At 46.0% G+C, this 26,520-nt stretch overlaps 2 protein-coding genes across 2 annotated transcripts in view; one reads left to right on the forward strand and one right to left on the reverse strand.

The window, feature by feature from the left end:
* The window catches only part of LOC117640456 (Down syndrome cell adhesion molecule-like protein Dscam2), a 31,161-nt gene extending 22,971 nt beyond the window's left edge, over nucleotides 1-8,190 (forward strand). The window contains exons 16-24 of the mRNA XM_034376959.1: nucleotides 458-709; nucleotides 1,443-1,624; nucleotides 2,422-2,680; nucleotides 3,712-3,855; nucleotides 4,376-4,516; nucleotides 5,277-5,396; nucleotides 6,591-6,718; nucleotides 7,275-7,506; nucleotides 8,096-8,190. Coding sequence (XP_034232850.1) covers nucleotides 458-709; nucleotides 1,443-1,624; nucleotides 2,422-2,680; nucleotides 3,712-3,855; nucleotides 4,376-4,516; nucleotides 5,277-5,396; nucleotides 6,591-6,718; nucleotides 7,275-7,506; nucleotides 8,096-8,190 — 1,553 coding nt within the window. The remainder of the gene's footprint in view (nucleotides 1-457; nucleotides 710-1,442; nucleotides 1,625-2,421; nucleotides 2,681-3,711; nucleotides 3,856-4,375; nucleotides 4,517-5,276; nucleotides 5,397-6,590; nucleotides 6,719-7,274; nucleotides 7,507-8,095) is intronic.
* A 6,717-nt stretch (nucleotides 8,191-14,907) lies between these two features.
* On the reverse strand, nucleotides 14,908-26,300 carry LOC117639997 (nose resistant to fluoxetine protein 6-like). Its single transcript, XM_034376137.1, has 14 exons — nucleotides 26,151-26,300; nucleotides 24,624-24,861; nucleotides 23,373-23,533; nucleotides 22,549-22,742; nucleotides 22,153-22,223; nucleotides 21,705-21,907; nucleotides 20,822-20,982; nucleotides 20,056-20,263; nucleotides 18,796-18,950; nucleotides 18,315-18,453; nucleotides 17,624-17,816; nucleotides 16,945-17,087; nucleotides 16,209-16,323; nucleotides 14,908-15,905 (listed from the first exon to the last, which is right to left on the reverse strand). The coding sequence occupies exons 2-14, from the start codon at nucleotides 24,859-24,861 to the stop codon at nucleotides 15,757-15,759; spliced, it is 2,130 nt and encodes a 709-aa protein (XP_034232028.1). The 5' UTR covers nucleotides 26,151-26,300; the 3' UTR covers nucleotides 14,908-15,756.
* Nucleotides 26,301-26,520: the final 220 nt, after the last annotated feature.

Raw genomic sequence — 26,520 nt, forward strand, 5'->3', positions numbered from 1 at the left:
AGTGTCACATTCGTTTGAACGTGGATCAACATTCAAACGAATGTGACATCATATTCAAACGACCGTGTCAAAATTCACATTCGAACGAATATGACGTCACATTCGTTGGCTACCAGTGAGCACTTGGTGTGTGCTGAGTATACAATTTTCGTTCGAATATCAGTGTTACCCAAAAGCATGTAGGAATAGACTTAATTCCCTCTCTCAGAAGGTTTCTTGGTTTTAACTCAAAGGCATAAATATTGAGGCATTTTGTGGCTCGAAATCTTCTAGATCATTTTTACATGAAAAAATTTATTCAAATTTGAGCAGAATTTTATGCTAAACGGTACACAGGTTTAATATCATGTAACACCTCGTTCAAGATTGTACCTTAACATTTAGCGTGGTATTTCTTGGTATGAGTATACTTTCCCCTAGTTGCCAATGGTATGTGCTACACTAACCCCCTCCGCAGTGGCCGCTAGGGTTGCCTCCATCGGCGGGCTGGTGGCGCGGCCGTGGCGCAGCTCGGTGGCGCTGGCGTGCCGCGCCGTGGGGCAACCGCAGCCGCGCCTGTCGTGGCGCCCCAAGCAGCACCGCGGCCAGGTGCTGGACTCGGGGGAGCTGATGCTGACCGGGCTGGCCAAGGAGCACGCCGGCAACTACACGTGCACCGCCGAGAACGCCCACGGCGCCGACTCCGTCACGTACACCCTGGCCGTGCAAGGTACACTGGAAGAACGCGAGGCAGTTCGTTACTTGCAAGTCATGAAGCCTCGTTGTTTCAACGCCAATGACAAAGACTCTCCCAAGACCATATCCTTAGCGAAGTAAACTTTATCGCCCAATTTGGGGGAGGAACATAGCAGCGGAATTCGGGCGACGCAATAATCATCACCCAAATCTCAGGGACGAATATGTCTCAGCCAAACTTTTTGACTCTTTCATTCCCAGCGCGTGCTTGAATAAAGCATACCGTTCACCCTATTCTCTGCACTGAGTGTCCTCCAATGTACTGCGCTTTCTATAGTCGATAACCGACGCGCTGAATACGCTGTAGTCGCTACACTGAGTGTGCTTGCAGCAAGGGGAATAACTCCAGCCAAATTTGTACACCAAAACTCGTCAAACGCGTAAAATTCACTGAAATCCATTAAAATTCGGCTGAAATTCAGCGAAATTCAACTGAAATTCATCGAAATTATTCAGGAATTCATCGAATTTCGAATGAAATTCACTGGATTTGCAGGGTAAAAACGGTTCCTGGTTTTCCCAGGAAGTCCCCGAAAACCGCCTGTCTTTACCATAGGCTTCCTGGGACAACCAGGAACCGTTTTTACCCTGCAAATCCAGTGAATTTCAGTCAAAATTCGATGAATTCCTGAAAAATTTCGATGAATTTCAGTTGAATTGTTGAATGGTGTTGTGTACACCGAAACTCACAGAGGTTTGGCTTGCAGTGCCGCCGGGCGCGCCGCAGCTCTTCATCGGCACGTCGACGAGCAGCAGCATCCTGCTGCACTGGAAGGTGGCCGACCTGGGCGGCGCGCCGCTGTCCGGACTCACCCTGCACTTCCGGCGCCAGCACGGCGACCCCAGCCGCGTTGACCTGCCGCGGCGCGCCACCTCGCACGAGCTCAAGGCGAGTCTCAGATCAAGGATCTTATACACTGGTAAAACTTAAGCGTAGTATAACCCTCTGATTTCAAGCATAATCAGATTACGCTTGAAATCAAGCGAAACAGGCTCATCCGTCGATATTCCCCCTATCTGATTGCATGGGGGAATTTCCAGAGTATGCTTCATTTCAAGCGTAACGTCTTCAAGTGTAACTTTACGCTTGACTCAAGCATAGAGTTACGCTTTAGTTTTACCAGTGTACGACCTACACATTTGACCTCAAGAATCGCTGTATTCAAGGACAGTCAAGCTGTTCAGCTTCTGCACGCCTCGAAGGTGTCTGGCAGTTAAACGCCTTTCAAGGCGTATATCAGCTAAGGGCAGCTTTTATTGCACTGGTACTCCGCTGTTGTGGCGGTTTCGGGCCAAGCAAAGGTGTTTTGTAACTCAACGCCCTAGGCGTTGAATGACTAAACGCCTTAGGCGTTGAATGACGTAAATGCCTTAGGCGTCGAATGACGTAAACGCCTTAGGCGTTGAATGACTAAAACGCCCCGGGCGTTGAATGACTTAAACGCCTTGGGCGTTGAATAAATAAATGCCTTGGGCGTTGAATAAACCAATGCCTTGGGCGTTGAATAAATAAACGCCTAAGGTATTGAATAACGAAACGCCTCAGGCGTTGGGTTACTAACTGCCGTAAGGCGTTTAGGTTTCCGAGGCAACGCCTTACGGCTTTAAGTCACAGAACACCCAGGGATAACAGTGTAGGCTGTAACGACTCATTTTGCTAACAGTGTGGTCGCTTTCTTCCGGCAGGGCCTGCAGTGCGGCACGACGTACCACCTGCAGCTGGTGGCGCTGAACGCGGTGGGCGCGTCGCCGGGGTCGTCGACGCTGTCGGTGCGCACGCAGGGCCAGGCGCCGGGCAAGCCGTCGGCGGCCGCGCTGCTGAGTCCCGGCCCCGGCAGCGTGCAGCTCCGCCTCGCCGCCTGGCCCGACAACGGCTGCCCGCTGCTCTACTTCGTGGTGCGCTACAAACCCGTGGCCGGGCCTCAGGCGCAGCAGTGGACCCTGGGTGAGGCCCCAATTCTCTGAAATACCAAACGCTATGAGTACACTGGTAAAACTAAAGCGTAACTCTATGCTTGAGTCAAGCGTAAAGTTACACTTGAAGACTTTACGCTTGAAATGAAGCATACTCTGGAAATTCCCCCATGCAATCAGATAGGGGGAATATCGACGGATGAGCCTGTTTCGCTTGATTTCAAGCGTAATCTGATTATGCTTAAAATCAGAGGGTTATACTACGCTTAAGTTTTACCAGTGTACAGCACGTATGGTGCAATGCACTGAGATATCGCACCATACGTGCAATGCTACGTGAAAGTGCCCTATGCCAATGCATGGGAATGGGAAGGCATTGCACTTCATGTGCAATGCCTTCATGTGCAATGCCTTTGCATTGCACCAATTGACGCTATATTGATATCGTTCGGGTTCTCAGTGTCAGTGATTGATGTTAATCGTCATCGTTCGGTGGTCTGAATAATCGCGATTAGTGTGAATTTGCGGGTTTGTACTCGTTAATTGATAAAACAATCAATCAAGGGAATTATAAATGGAGAGAACGATTTGCCGAAAGAACGAGTCATTGAGTGAACGATTAATGGTGAGAACAATTAATTAAAAGATTAATAACCGAGAAAACAATTAAGTTCTTAAACGATTTCTCTACACTGGTGTAACAAAGGCATTAAGATTATGCCCTTTAAGGGCGTAAACGATTTATGCCCCTGGAGCGGCGTGAATCGATAATACCCTGGTATAAAAATTTTGCTTTCACGCCCTTCGCAAGGGCACATAACGATTACGGCTTTAAAGGGCGTAGAAGAGTGTTAATGCTCCAAAGGGCCTAATTTTTATGCCTTGGTTTTTACCAGTGTTGAGATTACGTAATTTGTTCAGATGACGAACAATCGAGAGTGCGATCAATCTATAGAAGGATCATTTGGTAGAGCGATCAATTTGAGAGAACGATTGATGGAAGAGATAAATACATGAGTTGGTAAGATCAAAATAATGTCAACTGTGCCTTGGGTTTTGCAGTCTCCAACTCGCTCAAGCCGCAGCGGCGTTTCAACATCAACGGTCTGTCCCCGGCGAGCGGCTACCAGCTTCAGGTGGAGGCGCACAACATCGCGGGCTCGGCCACGGAGGAGTACACGTTCTTCACCCTCACCAAGGACGGAGGTACGAGCCGACTGGGAGGCACGAAGTCACGTTTGACGGGAAGGTCTCACGCTGAGAACCTTCCGATTTTTTTTGAGCATATGCCCGGTACAGACTATTTAGTTTGTTACATGAAGAAATAGAACGTTGTTTACGAAATTTTTTCTTTGTAAGCTTATGTTTGTTCGAAATACTTTGTTTTAACAAGCGTCTTTTCCTGTGTAAGGCCTGAAATTTCGTAAGGTTTTCAGAGTGCGCTTTCTTTTATTCTCAAGCGGGTACACTGTAGGAAAAATCCAAGGGAAAAGGTACAGGCACAGTCTGGTGGACAATTTGCCTGGTACCACCGTACCTCAGCCAGTACGGCTTTTGGGGTACTGAGTACGGTTTTTCATAACATAGGCTCTTGAGGGAAGCACGGATTTTGGGTCCAGTTGTTCTGTACGCGGTGAGGTACGGTCTAGCCGTACCTTTTTCCTTAAAATGTACGGCTTTTTTAACAGTGCAGTCTTCAACTCACGGATGTCTGTCTGTCCTGCAGAGGCGCCGCCCCCCGAGCTGGTGCAGCGTGGCGGCATCCTGCAGCCCTTCTACATGGACATGCGCGTGGTGCTGCCGGTGGCGGGCGCGGCCGTGGCCGTGGCGGCGGTCTGCGTGGCGGTGGCGCTGTGCTGGAGGACAAGTGCGTGCCCTACCACGCCCCTCTGGGCTGGAGCATTCCAATGCCAAACATAAAGCTGGAAACATACAGCGAGCGAAATATTGAAAACTTACGTGTGAACTGAGTACACTTGGCCTTAGCATTTTATTGTGTATTGAGTAGTACACTCATAGATCATTCAATTGCGTACTGAGTACACACAGAGCAGTCGAGTGTGCACTGAGTACACACTTGGTTTTCAGTGTCGTCAATGGTCAACTTCGACCACTGAAAATTGGCCCTAGTATGTCCTCCTCATTAAACGAATCGTGTCCCAACGGTCGTTAGAATGTGAATTTAGTCATGATTTTCCGAATGCGATGGCACATTCATTGAACCATGTGACAAACTCGAAAGGTCCTATTCTAAAGATCCTATCGGGGCGCTCCCATTCAAAGAATGTGTCACACAAACTTGAAGATGAAAGATCAAGGAAACTAATAGTGCGTGAAGAAATGTGTTCCGCTTACCCTCTTAACTTAGTGAAATTCGCTTGCGTTGCAGATGAGATTCTTTAAATGGGAGCGCCCAGATAAGATCTTTTGAATATAGGAACCCCTCGATACGATGGAACGTGGACCAACAATCAGAAGAATGTGACAGTGACTCATTCTAATCTCAACGAACATGACGTCACATTGGTTCCAACGCCAAAGCTCTGTTCGGAATCCGCTTGTTACAAATAAATAGTCGAACTATAGTATGTTCTGAACGCTCTAAAGCTATGTGGTTGGTTTCTCAGAGCAAGCCCGGCCCGTGAAGGAGACCCTGGACACGAAGACGGCCGACGCGGTGGCGCAGCGAGAGCGGTACTACGCCACGCTCCGCAAGGTGGCGCTGCAAGCGGGGGACAAAATCCCAGGTACGCTTTGCTCTGCAGTGGCATGTGAGTGGTGACACTGAAAATAGAACGGTCATACTTTTGACCGCTTAAACGGTCTTACTGAAATGCACGACCGAAAAAGGGTCATACTTCGATGTATGACCGAAAAACGGTCATACTTTATAGTGTATCACGGGTAAAGGCTGATATATCCCCTCGCTGATGTCTGACCTTTTTTTGGTCATACATGTAAGTATGACCGTTTTTTCGATCATACATTTGTGTATGACCGTTTTTCGGTCATACATCGAAGTATGACCGTTTTTCGGTCATACTTTTTGTATCACCGAAAATCGGTCAGATGTCTCACCCTTTGAATTTCAGTGGACTCCGCACATTAAATGTTTATGGACTTTATGTCCATAACCATGGCCGTATTCGTGCATACTGAAGTTATGTACAAATTTGTACATAAATTAGGTTCAATGTTTTACATACTTAAGCACAATATGGAAATATTGTTCCTAAATTATGTACAAATTTGTACATAAGTTCTGTATGCATAAAAACGGCCATAGCTACACACTAAATGTAATGGGACTTTTTTTGTCCCACGGTTTACGCAATTTTAAGCACATCCGGTGGTGATGTAATTTTGTGTCCGCCAGGCGGGACAAACTGTCTAGTGAAAGTACAAGTTGCAGCTGGCGCCGGACAAAATGTGTCACCAGACGGGAACAAAATTGTATCAGCGTCGGATGTGCTTAAAATTGCATAAACCGTGGGACAAAAAAAGTCCCAAGACATTTAGTGTGTACGGACAATTAAGTACATGAAACATTTAGTGTGCAGTGCGTCGGCGTGCTGTCTCTCTCACACCCCTTACGGGACGCCCCGAGAGTGCGAGAGACACAGACGAGAGAGAATGCTTTCGGCCACTCCTAAAAACCTCACGAAGTATTTTGAACACACATACAGCAAACTAATTTACTTTGTTATGCGAAGAAATAGTTCGTAAATTACTAAGTATTTTCTTTGTAAGCATATGTATCTCGAAATACTTTGTTATAACAAACTACTTTCCTTTGCAAGGACCAAAATAGTTTGTAAGGTTTTCTCGGTGGGTAACAACCTGCTGCCCTGCTTGCCGAATTTGACTTGACATTTGGTGAGTTGAAGGTTCCACCTGTATCGCCCAATGACTACATCCTCGCTTCTTCTTTGGCCCAACAGAGACTTCGGAGGACATCTCTCCGTACGCGACGTTCCAGCTGTCGGACGCGGCGCCGCAGAACACGCTGCTGCACAGCTTCATGTACCACGAGCAGGCCATGACGGAGGCAGCCTCGCCACCGCCACTGGTGAGAGAGAGAGAGAGAGAGAGAGAGAGAGAGAGAGAGAGAGAGAGAGAGAGAGAGTTAGTAGTGAGTAAGACAGGGGGAGTAACATCAGCCAAATTAGTACACCAAAACTCCTACAGCGTAAAATTCACTAAATTTCTTTGAAATTTATCGAAATTTATTAAAATTTATTGGAATTCCTCTTATAATTCAGCAGTTTTTGTCTGAAATTCATTGAAATCGTACACTGAAATTCACAGCGATTTCCCCTTGGAGTGAGAGACAGAAAGCTAAAAGACTTGGTGTGATATTACTTTCGATACCTAGACAGGTTAAACTAAAGGGTAGTTTTACTCTGTTTTCAAGCGTAAGTAATCAGGTTACGCTTGAAATCAAGCGTAACAGGCTCAACCGCCAAGATTCCCCCTATCTAAATGCATGGGGGAATTTCCTGCGTATGCTTCATTCCAAGCGTAACGTCTTCAAGCGTAACTGTATGCTTTACTCAAGCATAGAGCTACGCTTTAGTTTTACCACTGTATCAGACGTTACTCATGTGTGCCGTTCTCGTCCGCAGGGCCCCAAGGGTCGCGGGCAGCGCAGTCGACGCAGCAGCCACAAGTCGCACACGTGCGGGCAAGACTCCGACGAGTCGGACTCGGACGGCGACCCGCTCACGTCGAGTCGCACGGAGAGCTCCAACCAGCTGGACACGGGGCCGACGTGCGGGCCGCAGGGCGGGCACGGCGGGCACGGGGCGCACGGCGGGGTGGGGATGGGGGCCCGGGGACTCAAGCACAGCCAGTACAGTAAGTGTGCATGCCCTCATCACTCTAGTATCAAAACTGCTCAGTGGACGACACACGGTAAAAACAGATCCTGGTTTTCCCAGGAACTCCCTGAAAATCGCCTGTGTCTTTACCCTAAGATACTGGGACAACCAGGAACTGTTTGTACTGTTCAAAACCGGGCCCTGGTTCCTATTTTTAGGAACTTCCTGGTAATTCCAGGAACTTTCTGTATCACTTTTCTTAAGGAACTTCCTGCCTTCTCCAGAAACTTCCTGGAAACCGCCTATGTCCATACTACAAGCTACCTGGAAAAATCTGGAACCGATTATGCAGTGTATAATTGAAAACACGTATTGCTGTACAGTGACCTGAATCTGCTTTATGTTTTTAACCCCTGCAAGACTGTCTCAAAATTCAAAGTTTCCCTCGTTTTGGTACTGCCCCCACACAGCAAATGTAGCCCAGTGTGTTATCATTCTGTGCATCTGTTGAAGAGATTGTAGATTTCCTCGGAAATAGAGCTAACTACTAGTTTTGAGGTTTTGTCACCTTTGCTGATATGAATTTTACAGCGTTTCTCATGTCTTAATTTTTATCCAATTTCCAGATTTCATATACCATGGGGCCCCGTCCAGCACGTCGTCCGATATCTCGCCCATGTCGGAGCAGAAGTCCCTTCCCCGCCGCGGCCGGCACAGGTGAGGTGGCGGCGCCCGAGGCGAGGGCGACGAGGCGGGGGCGGCACCGGGGGCGGCACCGGCCGGCCGACGAGGTTCCCGCGCAGGCAAGCCTAGAGACACGAGGCCGTGGCCAAAGCCGTGGCGGCTGCCGGAGCGAGGGCCGGGCCAACGGGGGCTTCTTTACACAGTCGGCCACAGGGAGCGCACTCTCTAAACCTTGCAAACTGTTTTGGGACTCACAAACTAAAGCAGCGTGTTATTACACAGTGCTTTGAGCATGCACAAGCTTACAAAAAAAAAATATTCGTACTTTACAAACAAATTCTTTAAGAAAAGTTTCTCCCTTTTATTTGCTCAAAATACTTTGTAAGGTTTTAAGCGCGGTACTTATACCCTCACTTTAAAGTCGTTGTGGATGGGTGGTTTGTAAGTTATGCATTTGATGCTGATGGAATTTAGTTTTGCGTTTTGTTCGTAACAGAAAAGTATCATTGACTGTAAGTTACAAAGAAACTATCCGTAATGCGAACACCAACTCTTTTGTAATGCGGACCAAAAACATTTGTTTGTCAAATTAAATTCCATCCGTACTATATCAGTTCAAATTAATCCGTAACATTCAAATTCACAATGATTTTTCAAAATTTTACACTCATAAACATTTTGAAAATTTTCATGCGTATATGAACACATGTTCGTGCCAATATTAACTAGATAGTCGCAGCTCCTTGGTGAGCATTACCCAATGGATTGGTGGTTCCTTTACCTCCAAGTATTTCAAATCAGAAATTTAAAATTTTGTAGTGCCTTGAGTGGAAGGAGGTGTTGGCTTTTTAAATAAGTAAACATTTTATGCAAGAGAGACGTGACCTGTGTTGCATTTCCATTGTCAAGGAACGCAACCACAAGTGAAGAAGCCCTTCGAAGCCCAGCCTATTCACAGCTTTGGTCCTGGATGCTGGGGTCACTGATGATGTATTTACGAGCGATGCGTTCGCTAAATGGCCAAGTATACAGTGTTTGAGAAAAAAAAATTAACAAAAAGCAATTAACGCAGAAAATTGTCAGAAATGGATCCTACCGTTCATTGACCCCAGCTCATTAGCTGCAGCTCGAATGCCACCGGCATGTCGCCAAGGGGTCGTCCACTTGTTACGTAACGTTTTCCAAAAGCTCTGTCTTTGTTGCTCGTAATGCACTGCCAGTGAGTGCGAGAGAGACAGAAGAAGTTACGTAATTATGCGGATGAACCCCAAGCATCTGCAGGCTTAACCTCTTCGCAGCGACAGCCAGGCTGAAACATTGTTTTAAATTCACGGCTAGCAAACGAAACATTCCGTCATGCGTGGCCGTTTTTTTCTAAATTTAACCACCGGGCTATGGATGTTCCTGATCTGGTAACAGGCTTACGCGCCTGGCCAGCCACATGGATGCCTGAGCCGCTGTCCAGCTACACGTTGGGCACTCGGTCCGAGTCAGGTTAGGCAATCCACCGTACAGACGAGGAGATTGGTCCGTTTAGTGAAAAATAAAAAAAAAAGTTTGAAAACAATTGAATCTATTCTGCCTGGTCTAGCTGCACGGCTCCGCTAGTGCTGCCTGTCTTGCTTGCTACGCGGGGACTAGATTGGCGTGAAGTTCTTGGAGGGCTCATGGACCATTGTGGTCTTGGGTTGGCAGTACTTTCGAAGTGCTGCGGCGAGGGTGTTAGCCCCGCCAAGGGGCTTGAGTACTCATGGAATGGACTGGGATGCGAGGCACGCGATTGGTCGAATTCTTTCGGACAAAGTAAAGGCGGACCACTTCCTGTCAGGGCTACGAAGGCTGAGGAAATTGATAACTACCATAAGTTGAAAAAAGGCACTGGAAGGTGCGTTAGGCATCCTTGAGTAGTTACACCAGTAATTTGTGAAAAGTTGTTAGAAAATGTACCTATTGACTAATTATTTTCGCAAGTCCTCTGGCCATACACTTGACTTTTAGCCATGCCTTATCCAGTTCGTTCCAGAGTACTCGAGCAAACAATCTCCTCGCCCCTCTCCGCTCTGCAGCCTGCTCTTCGCGTTCTGTCGCTCGATCGCATGGCTGGCGCCTCCCTCTGAGCGAAATCAAAAAAGATCGACAGCTTATTTCAGGAACCTTCCCGATGCTTCTGACGTTTTTCGCAATGCGAAAACAACAAATCAAAATCCTCGAATTAGTTCTTTTTCTTCAATAGTTTGACTTAAATTGGCCATTTCTCGACCCATTATTTCAACCAGATCTAAATATGTCGGCTTTTTAGTCTATTCTTGAAGGACAATTAGCCCTTTAAAAATCAGAAACATCGGAGAAGGTCGCTGGGTCTATTTTATTTGATTTCACTCTCTTCCAAAGCCGAAACTTTTTCTCTTTACTAGATTCTAGTTAGTTGACTCTTCATTGGACGAGGCACTATGGCCATGAGAACTACAGGTCTATTCTGTTTCTCTAAGTGTAAAAAAATACTGTCAATGGAATTGTTTTTCAGATTTTTCCGGAAAAAATGTCAATGTTCTTAAAATTTTTCAAAGGGGGAGAAGTCCATATTCTTAAAATTTTACATGTGGAAAAAATCTTCTTAAAATTTTACAAAGGGGGAAAAGTCCTTACTCTTAAAATTTTTCATGTGGAAATAATGTCAATGTTCTTAAAATTTCACAAGTAAGACAAAATTTCAATTTTCTCAAAATTTCTAAAGTGGAAATATCTTTTGTGTTTCTGAAATTCCGCAAGCACGTGTTGTGAGAGGTTGTGCAGTGCCGTGACGCTCGGCCTGTGTTGACAGCAAGTGGCTGCCGCCGCTGAAGGGCCACCCCCCGCACGCCCCGCTGCCCCCCGTGCCTGGCGGGGTGCGCACGCTGATGCCGCTGCCGGGCGAGGCGGAGAACCTGCTGCAGCCGTCGTGCGCGCTGCTGGCGGGCATGGCCAGCGGCACGGCCTCCACGTCCACGGCGAGGCGCCGCGCGGCCGGCGAGCGCTGCGCGGCCCAGCAGTGCGTCGGCGCCGAACTCAGCGAGGCCGAGTGCGACATGGACACGATGAAGAAGCTCAAGCTGGGGCTGCGCTCCAGCCTGTGGTCGCGGACGCCACGCGCCGCCACGCCCAGGGGCACCCCGGTGCGGCCCAGCACCCCGGGCCTGCACCCCTCCGACTACTCCATCGCCGTGTAGGGCGGGCTGGCTGCGCGGCGGGACCAGCAGTGGATCCAGAGGCTGCCTGAATGAGTGCAAACTGGCACTTTCTGCCTGCTTACAGAGGCAAAGTATGGCCTTTTGCCCACTTACAAGGACAACGTACGGCTTTTTACTCACAGGGGCAAAGTATGGATTTTTGCCTTCTTACAAGGACAAAGTATGGCTTTTTGACTAGCTTTCTGGTGTCTACCTGGGTGTCATGGGGTAACGAAAACCTCTTAGCCCTTCCCCTGAATTCGCCTTTGCGCGGAATGGTGATTGTGATAGCAATTGACTCGGATCGAATGCCTGGAATGCGGGATCGTGGCTGGACTGGACGACTGTTTGCGCATGGGCGCTTCAAGTCTCCAAAGCAGCAGGTGCTGTGTGATTCGTGCGTTGATTATTACGAGATTAGGCTACGACACTGTTTTCATTAAAATTATTTAAAAAAAGGAAGAAAAAAATGGAATATTTTGGAGAATTTCTTGGGAACGTAATTCCCAGATTCGTTTGCGAAGTTCCAGGACCATCAGTCTAAACTTCCGTCTTTATTTTGAGTGAAATGCACTGTCAAAACAATTTGACTTCAACTTGAAACCAAAGACTTTGGAATTTTCCGATGGCTTTGTTGTCTGAACTGGTACGCAGGTACCGGCACTGCCAGAAGAGTTGTTCCTTTCTTTTTGTTCTTGCAAGTACTTATACAAATGAGTGTTTTTTAAGCGATTTTGATGTGACTGTTCCCACTTTCCGGACTCAAAATAGAAAATTTCCAATAGTGGAGTGTCAGGATGAAACGCTTTCAGTCTTTACTGCGCAGTAGACCCCATCCAATGAATCGAAATTTTTGACGGGTTTTAAATTACTTAGCGCAACCTACACCAACGCGGACCCCAGTGTGTGACGCCCACATGGTCCAAACTTGGCGCGCTGACCCATTAGCCCGACGACTTCGGTTTAGAGTCCATATTTGAACATGAACTTAAGACAACTCCTGGGCTTTGCCAAGAGTTGCTCGCCTAGACCCTAGCCGGCGGTGCTGGGCGTTTCACGTTTCAAGCCCGTCAGCTCGCTATTTTTCATCTCACGCAAACGCGCGCCCCAGGCACAAGGTCACAGGATATCATTTTTCCCTGACCCTTCCTGACTTTTATCTCGGGCCCGAACTTGGGCCTGGTTGTCGAATGGAAACCGTTTTGATTTTTTTCTAGAGAACATTCATTATAAGAAAAATTGTAGGTAAGCAGACCACTATTTATCTTCGCTCAACCTTTTGGCGTTTTGTCTCATTTCCTTTCGCCTGAGGTGTCAAAAATTAAAATTGCTGCCGTGCGAGTCGAAACAGTTTACCTTCGTGGACTGACAGTGTATGACTTAACTGAAAGTCTTTGCCTCAAAGAGAATAATTTCTCATTGTATATACATAGTGTTACCCTTTGAAGACTGTTTTGTTTCATAGACTTTATTCTTAAATGGGAGCTGTGCTGTTTTAAAATAACAGACTTAAATGTTATGATGTAAGATTCATGCTCATGTTATGTGAGACTGTTCCGTTTTTAACGGTGTGCCGTTCCTTAGGTTGGCCACTTGAATGAATATGGATAATAAATGCGCTACCCAAACTAAAATAAAATCTTCATAATAGATGCGCAAAACTACTGTTTCAATTGGACCCCAAACTGCAGTCTACGTGTGCACTGTGTATGATGGTTGCACATGTACTCACGAGTACGTTTTCTGAAATTCCTGCCAGAAATAAACAAAATATGAAAGGAACTTCTTTTATTTATTTCTTCCCAAATCATGCAATTTGCGGAATCGTCATTACATAAACAAGTGTTTGTCGATTTGATAACATGCATCATATCTACGCACACCGGAGAAAGGCCTTTCGAGTGCACTATGTGCAAAATGAGGTTTAGCGTTAAAAACAATTTGAGGAAACATGTTAAAACGCACACAGGTGAGAAACCATTTGAGTGTACAGTTTGCAACAAAAGATGCACTGCAAAAAGTAGTTTGAAAAGCCATCTGAGCATTCACTCAGCGGACAGGCCTTTCAAGTGCACCATTTGCAACAAAGCCTTTAGCGAACGACGCGGTCTGCGAGGTCATGCTGCAATCCATCCTAGGGAGAAGGCTTTCGAATGCATCGTTTGCAATAACAGGTTCACTGCTGCTAGTGGCCTCCGAAGACACCTGAAGGCTCATAATGGGGAGCCCCCTATGCAATGCACTGTTTGCAACAAAGAATTTAGCCGAGTGGATCAAGTACAATCACACCTTAAACGTCACCTGGCGGTGGAGTCTTTACGGCATCCGCCTTCGTGATAACCACATTCTTTCCTTCTGAAGTCGTTGGCTTTCCTTTGCTTGTCCGCTATAGTAAGTGTGTGTGTGTTAGTGTGTGATGTCATACGTCGGCACGTTTTTGTGCTGGTTTAGTACTTTGTATCGCGTCATCACTTGACGTTCTTGGGCGCAAGTGTGTTGAAAACAAACTAGTATTTATTTCACACCACTGAAAAAAATCCACTGATTCTTCCCACCATTTATGGAAATCTCCGTATCATGTTGCATTGATTTATAAAAAAATAAATAAATAAAGAATTGATTGGATAAATCACTTGCAGCAATGAACTTTACAACCCCCATACCAATGGTCACAGTCTTGTAATTTGTTTCATGGGATTCATGTTTAATGGGATTCCCTGTGAACACATTGTTATGTCAGATGACCACTCATTTGCGTGTACTGTGTAAGTTTGTAGTGTGCCTTCTTTCTTTGAGATGGAGCTGGTCATGACAAAGTGCGCGGACGCCGTGTCGTTTAACACATGCGAGTACGTGGCCACGCACAAGTTCTCCGTGGGACTGTGTCAACTCATCCCGTCCCCTTCCATGCCGTGGGCCACGTTTTTGGCTCCCATGCAACCACCGATTCGCTGCCCTCTCCAAACTGTAAGTTTTTCGAGAGTTGTGTCCGCCGCTCTGTCTCTCACGCACCTATGCGGGACGCCCCATGAGTGCGAGAGAGACGGACAGACGAAAACCACTCTCGGAGTTAGTCTGCTGCCGCTTCAAGCCCTTGATTTGTAAGATACGCACATTTGTCTGTAGAAGGCGAGTGACTTTTGAGTCTTCCTTTGGAATGACTCTCGCAATACGCTGACTAGGACTTCTTGTTCACGTCACTGTAAATATGTGTAAATTTCGAGCGTACTTTTCAATCCTGTCTTTACAAGTTGAGGAACGCGACGGTGGACATGCAAAAAACCGCGGGGTCCGGCATTTTCGACGGCAGTGAAGGCTATGTCCACCTACCGGAAGTGCGGATCTTTAATGAAAAGAACGAAATGCATGTTTGCTTCACCCTTGCTTTCAGTTTTATGCGTATCAGGAACTGATTAACGTATCAGAAACTAAATCTGATAAGCCAATCAGAGGCTGGTGAAATCGGGAGACGTGGAGTTAAAACGTGAACAAGCAATAAACGAATGTATGTCAAAACGTCTTGATGTTTTTGAGTTGAATGCATCTAATTTTACTGTTACTAAGATTTATTCAGATCTAATATAAAGCAAACTCCTGTAAACCTCAAAGCTGGTGCATGCAGTTGAAACATCTGGTCTCACTTTCACAGTTATTATAAATTGCAAGCACAGTTGGTTACGTTCATTTGCATAATAACTACACTCTCAGACTCGGATTGACTGTTTTCTCTCCATCATTGACCTTTTGTCTTTTGCTTACGTTGTTTTAAAGCAGCAATAATATGTAGCATTTCCTTTGAAATCATGTACAATATTGTTCACTAGAAAGGCTAAATTGTCATCAATCAGTGACTCTTTGTCAATAGCAAATTGAATTTAAGTCAATGCAGCGAACAAAATCTTACAGAAATATTGAGGAAATAGTACCTTTTATTGCTGTGTAAAAAACTCTTTAACAAAGGACAAAAAGCCAATAACAGTCTGAGCGTGTAGCACGTATGCTCTTACTCTACAGACTCATTATATATAACAGTCGTTTCAAATATCATTGGTTATGGCTCATGTATGGTGGAAACACAGAAAATATTATTAATGTACTCAGTACACTCTGACAGTGGAAGAGTGATCATCACTCTGTCCTTCTCAGTGCATTTCTTGAACACGCCTTGTTCCGATTTACATCGTAAAGTGCGTGCCACCAGATAGAAACATCAAAATTGTATCACAGCTAATTTTGCGACAAATTAGGCCTTGAATGTCATTTTCCAATCTCTACAGAAGTTGACTATTCTTACGCGAAAGAGACGCAAGGATAGAAACTTACAGTGTGAGGTCCCTTATAAGATGTAGCGAAACGAATCCCAAGGCTCATCTGGACTGGACATTGGGTCTGTTAAATCAACCATTGGCCGAAACACTTGGACCAGACTCCGCGTCAGCCCTGCTTGAAGCGGCACGTGCTAATGTCTCATCTTCGTCTGGGATGGGGTCTTTGACGTCTTGCTCGACTGGCAGGGGCTCTTTGGAGACCGATAAACTGGCCACTCCTGAAAAAAAAATTGAAGAAATAAACACAAGCGCAACCTTGGTTCCAACCCGACATAACACCCAGCAATCCTCTCTGTAACGTTTGTTCTTCACTGGTAGAATTCAAGCGTAGTAGAACTACGCTCGGCTTCAAGCATAGTTCTCCATTTTGCCCCTCTCCCGCCTATCTAAATGCATGGGAGAATTTCTTCTCTGCGCTTGACGTCAAGCGTAAAGTCTTCATCAGTTTTACCGGTGTTTATGGATACAGAGTCCATTGTAAGGTGAGCACAACAACCAAAAGTTCACCCCGACGGACATACCTTTCTTCGTCGTTCTGAAGTGTTTTTCTAGGGCTGATATGGGCGACTCCACGGCCAAACACAAGCAGAAGCCGAAAAATATGGCAAAGAGGGCGTCCGAAAACATCCCTTCAACCTGAAAGCAGAAAGATAGGCCAAACGTAGTAAATAAGATCTAAAGAGATTTTTCACTGCATTATATTTGCGGCACCCCGTACTCTGTAAAAGTTGTGCAGTAAAGATTCTCCACTGTAAAAACGGTTCCTGGTTTATCCAGGAACTCCCTTAGAATCAACTATGTTTCTCCCATAGGCTACCGTTTATACCGTGTCCATATTGTGGTGAAAACTTTCTGTATTACGGTGGTGTTTACCTTTGAAAGTTCATTGTACCTTGAAGATATATGGAGAAAATCTCCACCATCTACATGTTGGTGCAGCCTTTTGACGTAAGACATTTCGAATGCAAAGCCTGGCGTTTAGAAACAATGTTTTCTTTTATTCTCTAAATGTCTTACGGTGAAAGGCTGCACCTAAATATTGTGGTAAAGATTTTGTCCATAACACGAACGAAATGCGTCAAAATATCCATGAGGTACTGTGAATTTTCACAGGTATGTTATAAAGTCAGCTGCTCCGCCATAGTATAAACAATTTGGACCAGAATATGTAAAATCTTCACAATACAACTTTTAGAATGTACTGATGTTGAATGCTTAAATTTCAGCAGTTGTGGCCCAACTTTAGGTGACCCTTACCATGGAGAAGTCCGAGAAGACCAAGGGGCTCCGCATGGTGCCGTGGTCCACCAGCTGCACGGCCATGTGCGTCAGGTAGATCCCGTACGTCAAACGGCCCAGCACGGTGAAGAGCCGCCAGGACAGGAACACATTAATCGGTCCTATAAGATGAAAGCGTTGTTAGCGGCAGCATCTTAGTCTCCTCCGAAATACCGTCTTGCTGGAGAAAGGCGATTTCCACGGAGTTCCTGAGAAAACCAGGAACCGTTTTACCGTGCACTTCTAGCAGGGACTGAAGTGAAGAACAAGAAGAACATAGACTGGAGCAAGTACAATCGGCCCTTTTCGGGGGTTTTGGCAGGTTTAAATCAAATTCAATTATAAAACTAAGCTGTTTTGAATTTTTGGATTGGGAATAAACACTCATCATCCATAAATAAGCGTTATTTGGCATCTGTTTCCGTCTTCTGTTCTTCTTGTTCTTCGCTTCAGGCCCTGCTAGAAGTATTGTAACCGGCTAGTGAAAAATTTGTCACTGCTGCACTGAAAACTTACAACACTTTCAAAGTGTACACAGTGCGCACTCAAGTTTTCAGTGTGGTCACAATTTGTCATCAGATTCGATAATGCACGAGCTGTTTCCAAATGTTGACTTTCCATAGACATTGAGGTGGTGTGCAGACTGCCAACCGCTTACCTCCGTAGTCCAGAATGCAGGCGAAGACCACCCACGCGATGCCCAGGGACCAGCCCAGGCGGTACAGCCCCGCGTACGAGGCCGCCTCCCACACGTTGTAGGGGTGGTGCTTCGTGTCCATCAAGGGGTGTGCCGAGAAGATGACGACCACGCACAACACGGTGCTGAACACCCAGCCGAACCCGGCGAGCGTCTGCAACATGCGTGGCAATCACTGACCCCACACAGTAAAAACTCTACGAAGAATCGCTTTGTAATACGAAGAAAATGAAGGCATTGTAAAATCTACGAAGAAATGCTTCGTATTATGAAGCAAAATCCTTTGTAATACGAAGCATTTCTTCATAATACGAAGCAATTCTACAAAGCCTCCATTTTCTTCGTAGTTATGAAGCAAATGCTTCGTAGGCTTTTAAGAGTGCAAGTCGCATCCATGCAGCATTTTGAGGAACCTTAGCGGTGTCTGCGGCTAGTGTGGCCCAAACAACCCTGAAGGTTGCCAATGTATACCCAGACTGCTCAGACAAGGCCGTAGGTACGCTGTCACATCCGTTTGAACGTGGATCAATGTTCAAACGAATGTGAAGTCATTTTCAAACAATCGCGTCAAAATTCACGTTCTAGCGAATGTGACGTCACATTCATTGAATAACTGTGTGGAACTCCTCGGCATCGCCTGCTCGGTACTCACCGGCGTCAGTCTGGGTTTGATGCGGCCCGTCTTGATGAGGAAGAGGATGTAACCACCCAACGTGCCGAAGACGTACGCGGTGGCCCTGGGGTGTGTCGCGAGGTACATGTTTCGCATGAAGCTCTGCTGCACCTTAAGACTGCAGTAGAACATCGTTAATGCAGGCCACGGATTACAGCGGATTACAGTACGACGCACAGTGGGCCAGAAGACCAGTGGAGGCGGCCAAAATTCCAGACGCGTTTCGAGCTCCAGAATCGCTAAATGGGACTCGTCCGGACGTGTGACCCCACCAATGGATAGCTCTCCGAACGAGGAATCCATTGGTGGGGTCCCACGCTCGGTTCGGGTTCTGTTTGGCCACTCTCGAGTTCAAAACACGTCAGGAATTTTGACCAGCTCCACCGGTCTTCTGGCCAACCGGTAGTGGAAATCAGCTCCTGGTTGAGGGTGCCGAATGTTAGCAGTGGACCCTCCTTACTTGAGCTCCGTGGGGAAGGGCGTCGGCAGGCGGTAGATGTAGGTGAGGGCGAAGGGCACGGCGCAGGACGCGCACAGGACGAAGAAGAGCCACACCACGCCCCAGCGGCCCCACTTCCACAGCGGGATCAGCAACAGCGGGGACAGCCAGTGCAGCTGAAAGTCAATCAACGCGTCTTTAGGCGGCGTGGAAATATTACGTCATCACTTGGGGAAGGGGCGGGGGGCCTCTGATGACGGTCCTATCTTAAATACATGGGAGGGTTAGGTTAATCCGCCGACGGACGGGGGGAGGGGGTCAAAAAGAGGCCTAAAAGAGGTGACGTAATATTTGCACGCCGGATATGCACTCGGGTGCACATTTCCCAATTCGAAAGATCTTCAATTTGGATGTCTTCGGAATAAATTTCTTATGAAACTGAGGAAATGGCGCAAGCATAATGCGAAGAGTTTTTCTTCGTGTTACGAAGGTTTTTCTCTGTATCACTGTGATTTTTTTTTCTGTCGCTCCATGAGAAAATCGCGGATGACATTTTCATCACTATGATGACAATCTCATCACAAATTGATGACATATTCATCAAAGTCCCATACTTCTCTACAAACTGAAGTGTGTACTCAGTATGCATCTACAGATGCATACTCAGCTGAGTACACATCTGCAGATGCATACTTGGAGAGGTTAGGTATGCATCTGTAGGTGTGTACTCAGCTGAGTATGCACCTGTAGACGTGTACTCAGCTGAGTATGCATCTGTAGATGTGTACTCAGCTAAGTATGCATCTGTAGGTGTGTACTTAAAGTATGCATCTGTAGATGCATACTGAGTACACACTTCAGTTTGTAGAGTTATTGCGCGTCATCAATTGTTTTGATAACATTGTTGTAAGGAAAATTAGCCTTGAAATTGTCATCAAGTGACGACTCAAATTTTCACACTGGTCCCACAATAAAAATACAAAATAGATTCGTAAAATGAAGGAATACTGCACTGAGAAAACCTTACAAACTATTTCAGGGCTTACAGAGCAAAGCAGTTTGTTATAACAAAGTACTTTGAGCATGCACAAGCTTACAAAGAAAATACTTAGTAATTTACGAACTATTTCTTCGTAGAACAAATTAAATTAGTTTGTACGTATGTAAGCGCAAAATACTTCGTAAGGTTTTAAGGGTGTGCCTCGTATCATGATTGCACCGAATTATCCGCAAAATAGCTCGGATGTCATTGTACGGCAGCAAGAGTGTGGGAACCTTTACCTGCATATCGACCATGAGGTACCAGGCCTGCCCCATGCACGGGGTGTCCGGGTTGACGTAGTTGGCGACGTACAGGAGCGCGGACCACCAGTACTTCTGGCAGTACTCGCTCTCCACCCCCACGACGTGGTTCCAGACCGGGCCGGTGCTCAGCAGGCTCAGCCAGGTGGCCGTGATGCCGATCATGAGGGCGAAGGCTGGAGTCAACCTGGGAACAACGGCGACACGGTTAGGGAGGGGATGTCCATACACTCTTAATGTCTTGCAGTGAAATTTGAACTATGTTACAGTGAATTTGGCCCAAGCTTCGTACGAATCCTTTATGGATTATTATTGAAAGATACAAAGAAAGATCTTCATAATTTTTTTTAAAAAGGTTTGCATTATGCTTTTATTATTTACTTCCTCTCATTAGATAGAGAGTACACTGGTAAAAGAAAGGCATAAAAATTACGCCCTTTAGGGCATAAATACTCTTATACGCCCTTTAAGGACGTAAATCGTTTTATTCCCTTGGGCAGGGCATGGCAGGCATTTTAAGCAAAATTTTAATGCCCTTCCCGCCGCTCCAAGAAAGTAAATCATTTACGCCCTTAAAGGGCATATAATTTTAATGCCTTTGTTCCACCAGTATACACGGTGAATCGGTTCCTGGTTTTCACAAGAAGCCTATAGTACAGCCACAGGCGATTCTCTAGGAGTTCGTAGGAAAAACCAGGAACAATTTTTGCCGTGTATCCTTAGCAGTGGCACCCTCTTCTCTCACCTGACGTATCGGTGCACGTTGTACATTATGAAGTCAAACGATTTGCTCCGCTCTGTCATCCTGAGGAAGCCGTAGGCGTTGACCATGCCGCCGACCAGGAAGAACGTGTCGACGGACAGCGGGGCGTTTATGATGACCATGGTGGACATTTCTTTGGCCCGCTGCAACAGGAAAAAAGCTCTGTCGTAAATTTGTACAAACTTTTCAAAAGAAGAACTTCCGAGCATGAACAGTTCTCGGTGTCTTTGGTAAAAACATGGGCGATTTCCAGAGAGTCCCTGGTAAAAGTTGACCGAACCGTTTTTGCAATGCAGGAAATGTGACGTCACTTCCGTTCACCCGTAACGTTTGAAAACTGTTTCTCATTCGTTTTGGAAGTATATTTTTGGTAAAGAAGATATGTCCTTAACCAAATTTACGTTACTACACTCAAAATTTCTTACAGTGAATTTCACAGTAGTCTTACTTACGGAGAGATTTGAGAAAACACATAACGAACTTTATTTGCTAATTACGAATCTTTCTGTGGCCTTTCTTGGTAAAGAAAAAGCTTCATATCACGAAGGCACTCCATCAAAGGTGGCCACAAAATTCCTCGTATTACAAAGAAATGTTGCTAATTTTCTTCTGAAAGGCTTTCAGAGTGCACTGTAAATGCGTGTAAATGTCTTGCACTGTGAGAGGCTGCACCAACATATTATGGTGGTGATTTTCTCTATAATACCAACGAAATTCGTCAAAATATCTATAGGGTACAGTAAATTAGTTCTGAATGATAAGTTGCGAAATTACGAAGTCAGCTGCACCACCGTAGTATGGAACATTTTCACCATAATATGGAGAATCTTCACCGTACAACACTAAGAGTGTGTACTGCACATACCTTGGATCCGTCCAGGAGGTTCATGAAAGGCACTTGGATGAGGGCGATGTAGCGGTGGCCGAGGACGACCCACATGGCCGACAGGAAGCGGATTCCGTTGATGCAGGTGAAGTCCCCTGCCGAGGGACGCGTCATCAGGCGCCGAGCGTTCTCCTTCGCCGAAAACGCCAACAGCAGAAACGCGTTTTTCCTCGCCATCTTGGCTACAATAAGACAATGACAAAAATCACTTCGCCGTCAGGATGTGTGTGCCTCACAGCACCCCTTCCTTCTGCCCATTGCACTCATGACTCCTTCCGGGTACACTTCTGGTTTCTGCCCTTTGATTATTGTCGTTTCCCACAAATCTAGTGAAAGGGTCCGTTCTCTGCACATTTAATGACCACAACTTTCAGCGAAGCATAACGCTTCCTTCTTCGACTTCGTCCTTTCCCTTCTTTATAATTACCTTCTGGGCTCATGCTGAAGTCGAGCGTGGTCGCCACGAGCACCAAGAGCACCAACCCCAAACACGCGCAGCTGCAACAGTCAGCAGAAATGTCTTAATTTGCAGGCAAGTACAAAGGACTGGGGGTGAAATCCCACTGAAAAACTTGGTTGTTATAGTGTCATAATAGTGCATAACATTTTCATCACTCTCAAATGATGACAATGTGATCACGACGATGTCATCACAAATTGATGACAATTTCTTCACAAATTGAGGACAACTTCGTAACAAACTAAAGTCAATTTCATCAATAATTGATGACGTTTTCCCCAAAGCTCCTCCATTCCAAGCACTGCCATTACAACAACTTCCTGGTCTAAGGACACATGAGAGTGTTGCCTTCTCCTGACTCACATCATGATGGTGTCGGCGGCGGTGGTCTTCCTGGCCGGGCCGGCCATGGCGATGGCCTTGTCGTCCAGGCTGCAGCGCAGCGCGTCCCAGCCCAGCCTCGAGTTGACGGCGTCCGCCGCGCGCGCCAGGGCCGCCCGCAGCACGCCGGGCTGGCACGACCCGGGCACGCACACGGCCATCTTGATCGCCAGGCCCTGCCACGCACAGGCACAGTCACTTCACAAATTCGCGGTGGCAGCATTAAACCGTGAAAATTTGTCGTCACTTGATGGAAAAAGCAGTGGACGTAACTTTCATCACTTGAAAATGATGACCGTTTCATCACAAATCAAATGACATTTTCATCAAGGCTTCTATTCTTATTGCATGGGCGTGACAAGAATGTCATCAGCAAGTTTGTTGACATTCTTGTTAACCTTTAAGTCAACCCTCAAGTTGACTCTTTAAGACATGTTGAGTCTGCTGAGTGAGTGTGAACTGTGAACTCCCGTTCGGGTGAATTCATTCAGTACAAATTTTGATCACTTGATGACAAAGGTCAAGGCTTATGTTCCTTCCAAGAATGTCATCATTCGCGTATAAGGTTCTGGAGTGAAACTGCAGTTTAAGCCGTAGTGCCAAGACTGCAGTTCCCGAACTACAGATTTTTGTAAGAACAAACTTGCTGATAGCATTGTTGTCACGCCAATGCAGTAAGTATAGGAGCATGGGTGAAAATATCGTAGTTCTGTGATGAAACTGTCATCATTTTCAAGTTATGAAAATATCACCGGCGGTTTCCTTTTCACCAAGGGGCTTCAAAGTTTTAAGTATGCGGTACGCACCTTGGCCGACCCGTTCGCCGCCACCTCCACCGTGGGCAGCAAGTACCGGCCGGTCCAGCCCAGCTCCGCGTCGCCAGCCGCCACGCACTCGTCGAAGTTGCCCATGCTCCACGTGTTGAGGTACAGCACGCCCGTCACCAGCTTGGCGCTCGAGTCCACCACTGCAACACGCATGCCATTTTCAGGTTACAATGGGAATTTTTATTTCATTTATCAATGAGGTATTTTGCGATAGTGAAGAAGAGAAGGAAGAAGATGCGGCGGTGGGGGTAGAACATAACAAACCCTCATTTGTTTAGGCAGTTCGTCTGCTTGCGGGGCGAGGCGGGGGCGGGTGGGGGGCATCATGGCCGCCAAACAAATGAGGGTTTGTGATGTTCTACCCCCACCGCCGCATCTTCTTCTTTATCTTCTTCACTATCGCAAAATACCTCATTTATGAGCTTGCGACAGGGGTACGGCAATCTTCAGAACAGTTTTACTTCATTTTTATTTTTAAAAAATTGCCCCACCTGACTCGCAGTTCCTTCTAACTACTAAGCTACTATGGGTACTTCTTCAAAATTTATATTCTGAATATGCATTTATCAGAAGTGACCCACAATTGATTTTTTACCCTATGACGTCACATTTAAACAAATACGAAATCACATTCTATCGAATATGATACCACACTGACAACTAGAGGGTGAGAGTCGCGACCAAAATTTGGCGAGAAATATTTTTCACCGCCTTGTGGTGAGAATCAAAATTCTCAACAAATTTTGGAATGAATTGCTCTTGCAAGCCATATAACGTGCTAAGAATTTCTCAGCCCTTCATAACGAGAATTCTAATACTTCTCACCGCTAATGAGGTGAGAATTTCGATTCTCACCGCTACAGAGGCGAGAGCTTTGATTCTCACCCCACAACGGTGAGAATTTTTTCTGACCCTTGGAGTGGCTTTATTTCTCACCTTTGAGTTTTCAGTTCACATTCCAACGAAAATGACGTCACATTCACCTAATAAAAAAAAGACTACACTGTGAGAAAAAGGTACGGAAAAGTACGGAACATGTCTGGTTAATAATTTGCCTGGAACGTCCGTACTTGCAAACTTCGGAACGTCCCGTACTTTTTTTCCGTACCCATTTACATGGGTTCATATGGAGCAAGTACGGAACGTTCCGTACTTTTCTCCGTACATCCGTACTATATTTTTCTCTACCGTTTCCGTACAAAAGTACGGAATTTTTTACAGTGTACTCACTCTGCAGGGCCCACGGCTGCAGGGTGGCCAGGCCTGCCGCCCAGCGGCCCAGCCCGGCGAGGCAGTCCGTCACGCCCTCCACCTGCGTGCCGACCTGCTGCACGTGCTGCCGGAGCGAGTCCGGGAACACGATGGACTCGGCGAGCTGCTGCAGGGCGTCGTCGTGGGCCGCGCTGCTCTGGCCACTGCTCTGTCCGAGGAGCAGGAGCAGCGGCAGCACGACGTGCGCAGTCCGCATCTATACAAATTCATCAGTTTGTATTTTAATTTAATTTGTAAACTGCACTCTTAAAACCTAACGAAGTATTTTGAGCATACATATAACAAACTAATATACTTTTGTTATACGGAGGAATAGTTAGTAAATTACGAAGTATTTTCTTTGTAAGCTTATATGCTCAAAATACTTTGTTATACAAACTTATTTTCTTTGTAAGGCCCAAAATAGTTTGTAAGGTTTTCTCAGTGTTGCCACAGGGGTGCGGCAAACCTCCAAACTGTTTTCTGGACTTCTAGTGCAAAAGTTGTCCCCTGCTGACTCACAGTTCCTACAATATGAATTTTCACACATTCGCAGCGCATTACTGACATTCCCCTTCATTGGTTATCGAAGCGATTTGTGCGAACCTCATGCCTCTTTTTGTTGTTTCTTGAAAGGCCACTTTTAATTTCTCACGCAATGTTACTCACAATTTATTTTCGTTAATAATTTTACAAAGCAAATTGGCCATACCGTAAGCCGAGGTAATATGAGACAATTTCGGAGTAATATGAGACGCATGATTTTTATCGTTGGAATTACAATGCTCGTGGCATTTGATGACTCATCCCTGTCAAACTTCACGGCGAAAAATGGTACCATCTGGAGTAATTCGTTTTTTTTTACAGCAGTGGCTCTCTTTGTGGCCGAATAGCAGGTTCAGAGTGAATCTTACGCGAACCAAACTCCGTCTCATATTACCCTGAAATTGTCTCATATTACCCCGGCTTACGGTACTGATACAGGATCGAAAGCGAAACGTATGAGTTAAAGTTCCCTTAACATTATCCATTGTAAGTTTTTAGAGGGTGCTCCCTTAGACATCTTACAAGGAAAAGCTGTGTGCTCCATATCTTGTGGAGCAGAAACGAAAAAAAAAACACGAATCCCTGATTAGAAGAGAAACTTGCTCTCAAGTTACGAGAAATTGAACGTTGTTAGTTGCAAATCGGGCTGGACAGCCCCACTGCAAAGGCTTTGCACCATCAGAATTTCCCTCTCAATTTGGGTGCACTGGTAAAACAAAGGCATAAAAATTACGCCCTTTAGGGCATAAATACTCTTTTACGCCCTGAAAGGGCGTAAATCGTCTTGTGCCCTTGGGAAGGACGTGAATGACTTTTCAGCAAAATTTTAATGCCCTTCCAAAAGGCATTAACGATTCACACAGCTCCTGGGGCTTAAATCGTTTACGCCCTTGAACGGCATAATTTTAATGCCATTGTTTCACCAATGTGTAATTTAGTATTGCAATACGACAAACATACCGTCTGCAATCTGAATGAAATCCGACTTCTGTCCAGCAAGCCTTCTGTTCGGAGTCCCCGCACTGTCACTACTGAAGGAAGGCACTTAAGGCATGCTGAACCTTATCTTCACAGTGGACATACTATATCGTGCCATCGATAAGCTACAGAACATTGACTATCGAGTGACGTTTCATTCAACGCGTGTTGAGAATCCGGTCGAGCTGGCCAAACAGACGGTTTTGTCGTTTGTAAACCACAACGCCACAGGAGGCAGTTGAGTTTTGCTTCGACCAAAGGACAGAATCTCGTCTCCTGGCTGCTGAGACATTAAATGAATCACCACGCTTGAAAATGTCCAGTTTTGAGGCTTGGTGAGAGTTAAGGACAG

The sequence above is a fragment of the Thrips palmi genome, unplaced genomic scaffold (genome assembly GCF_012932325.1).
Source record: "Thrips palmi isolate BJ-2018 unplaced genomic scaffold, TpBJ-2018v1 HiC_scaffold_12, whole genome shotgun sequence".
Classification (NCBI taxonomy): Eukaryota; Metazoa; Arthropoda; class Insecta; order Thysanoptera; family Thripidae; genus Thrips; species Thrips palmi.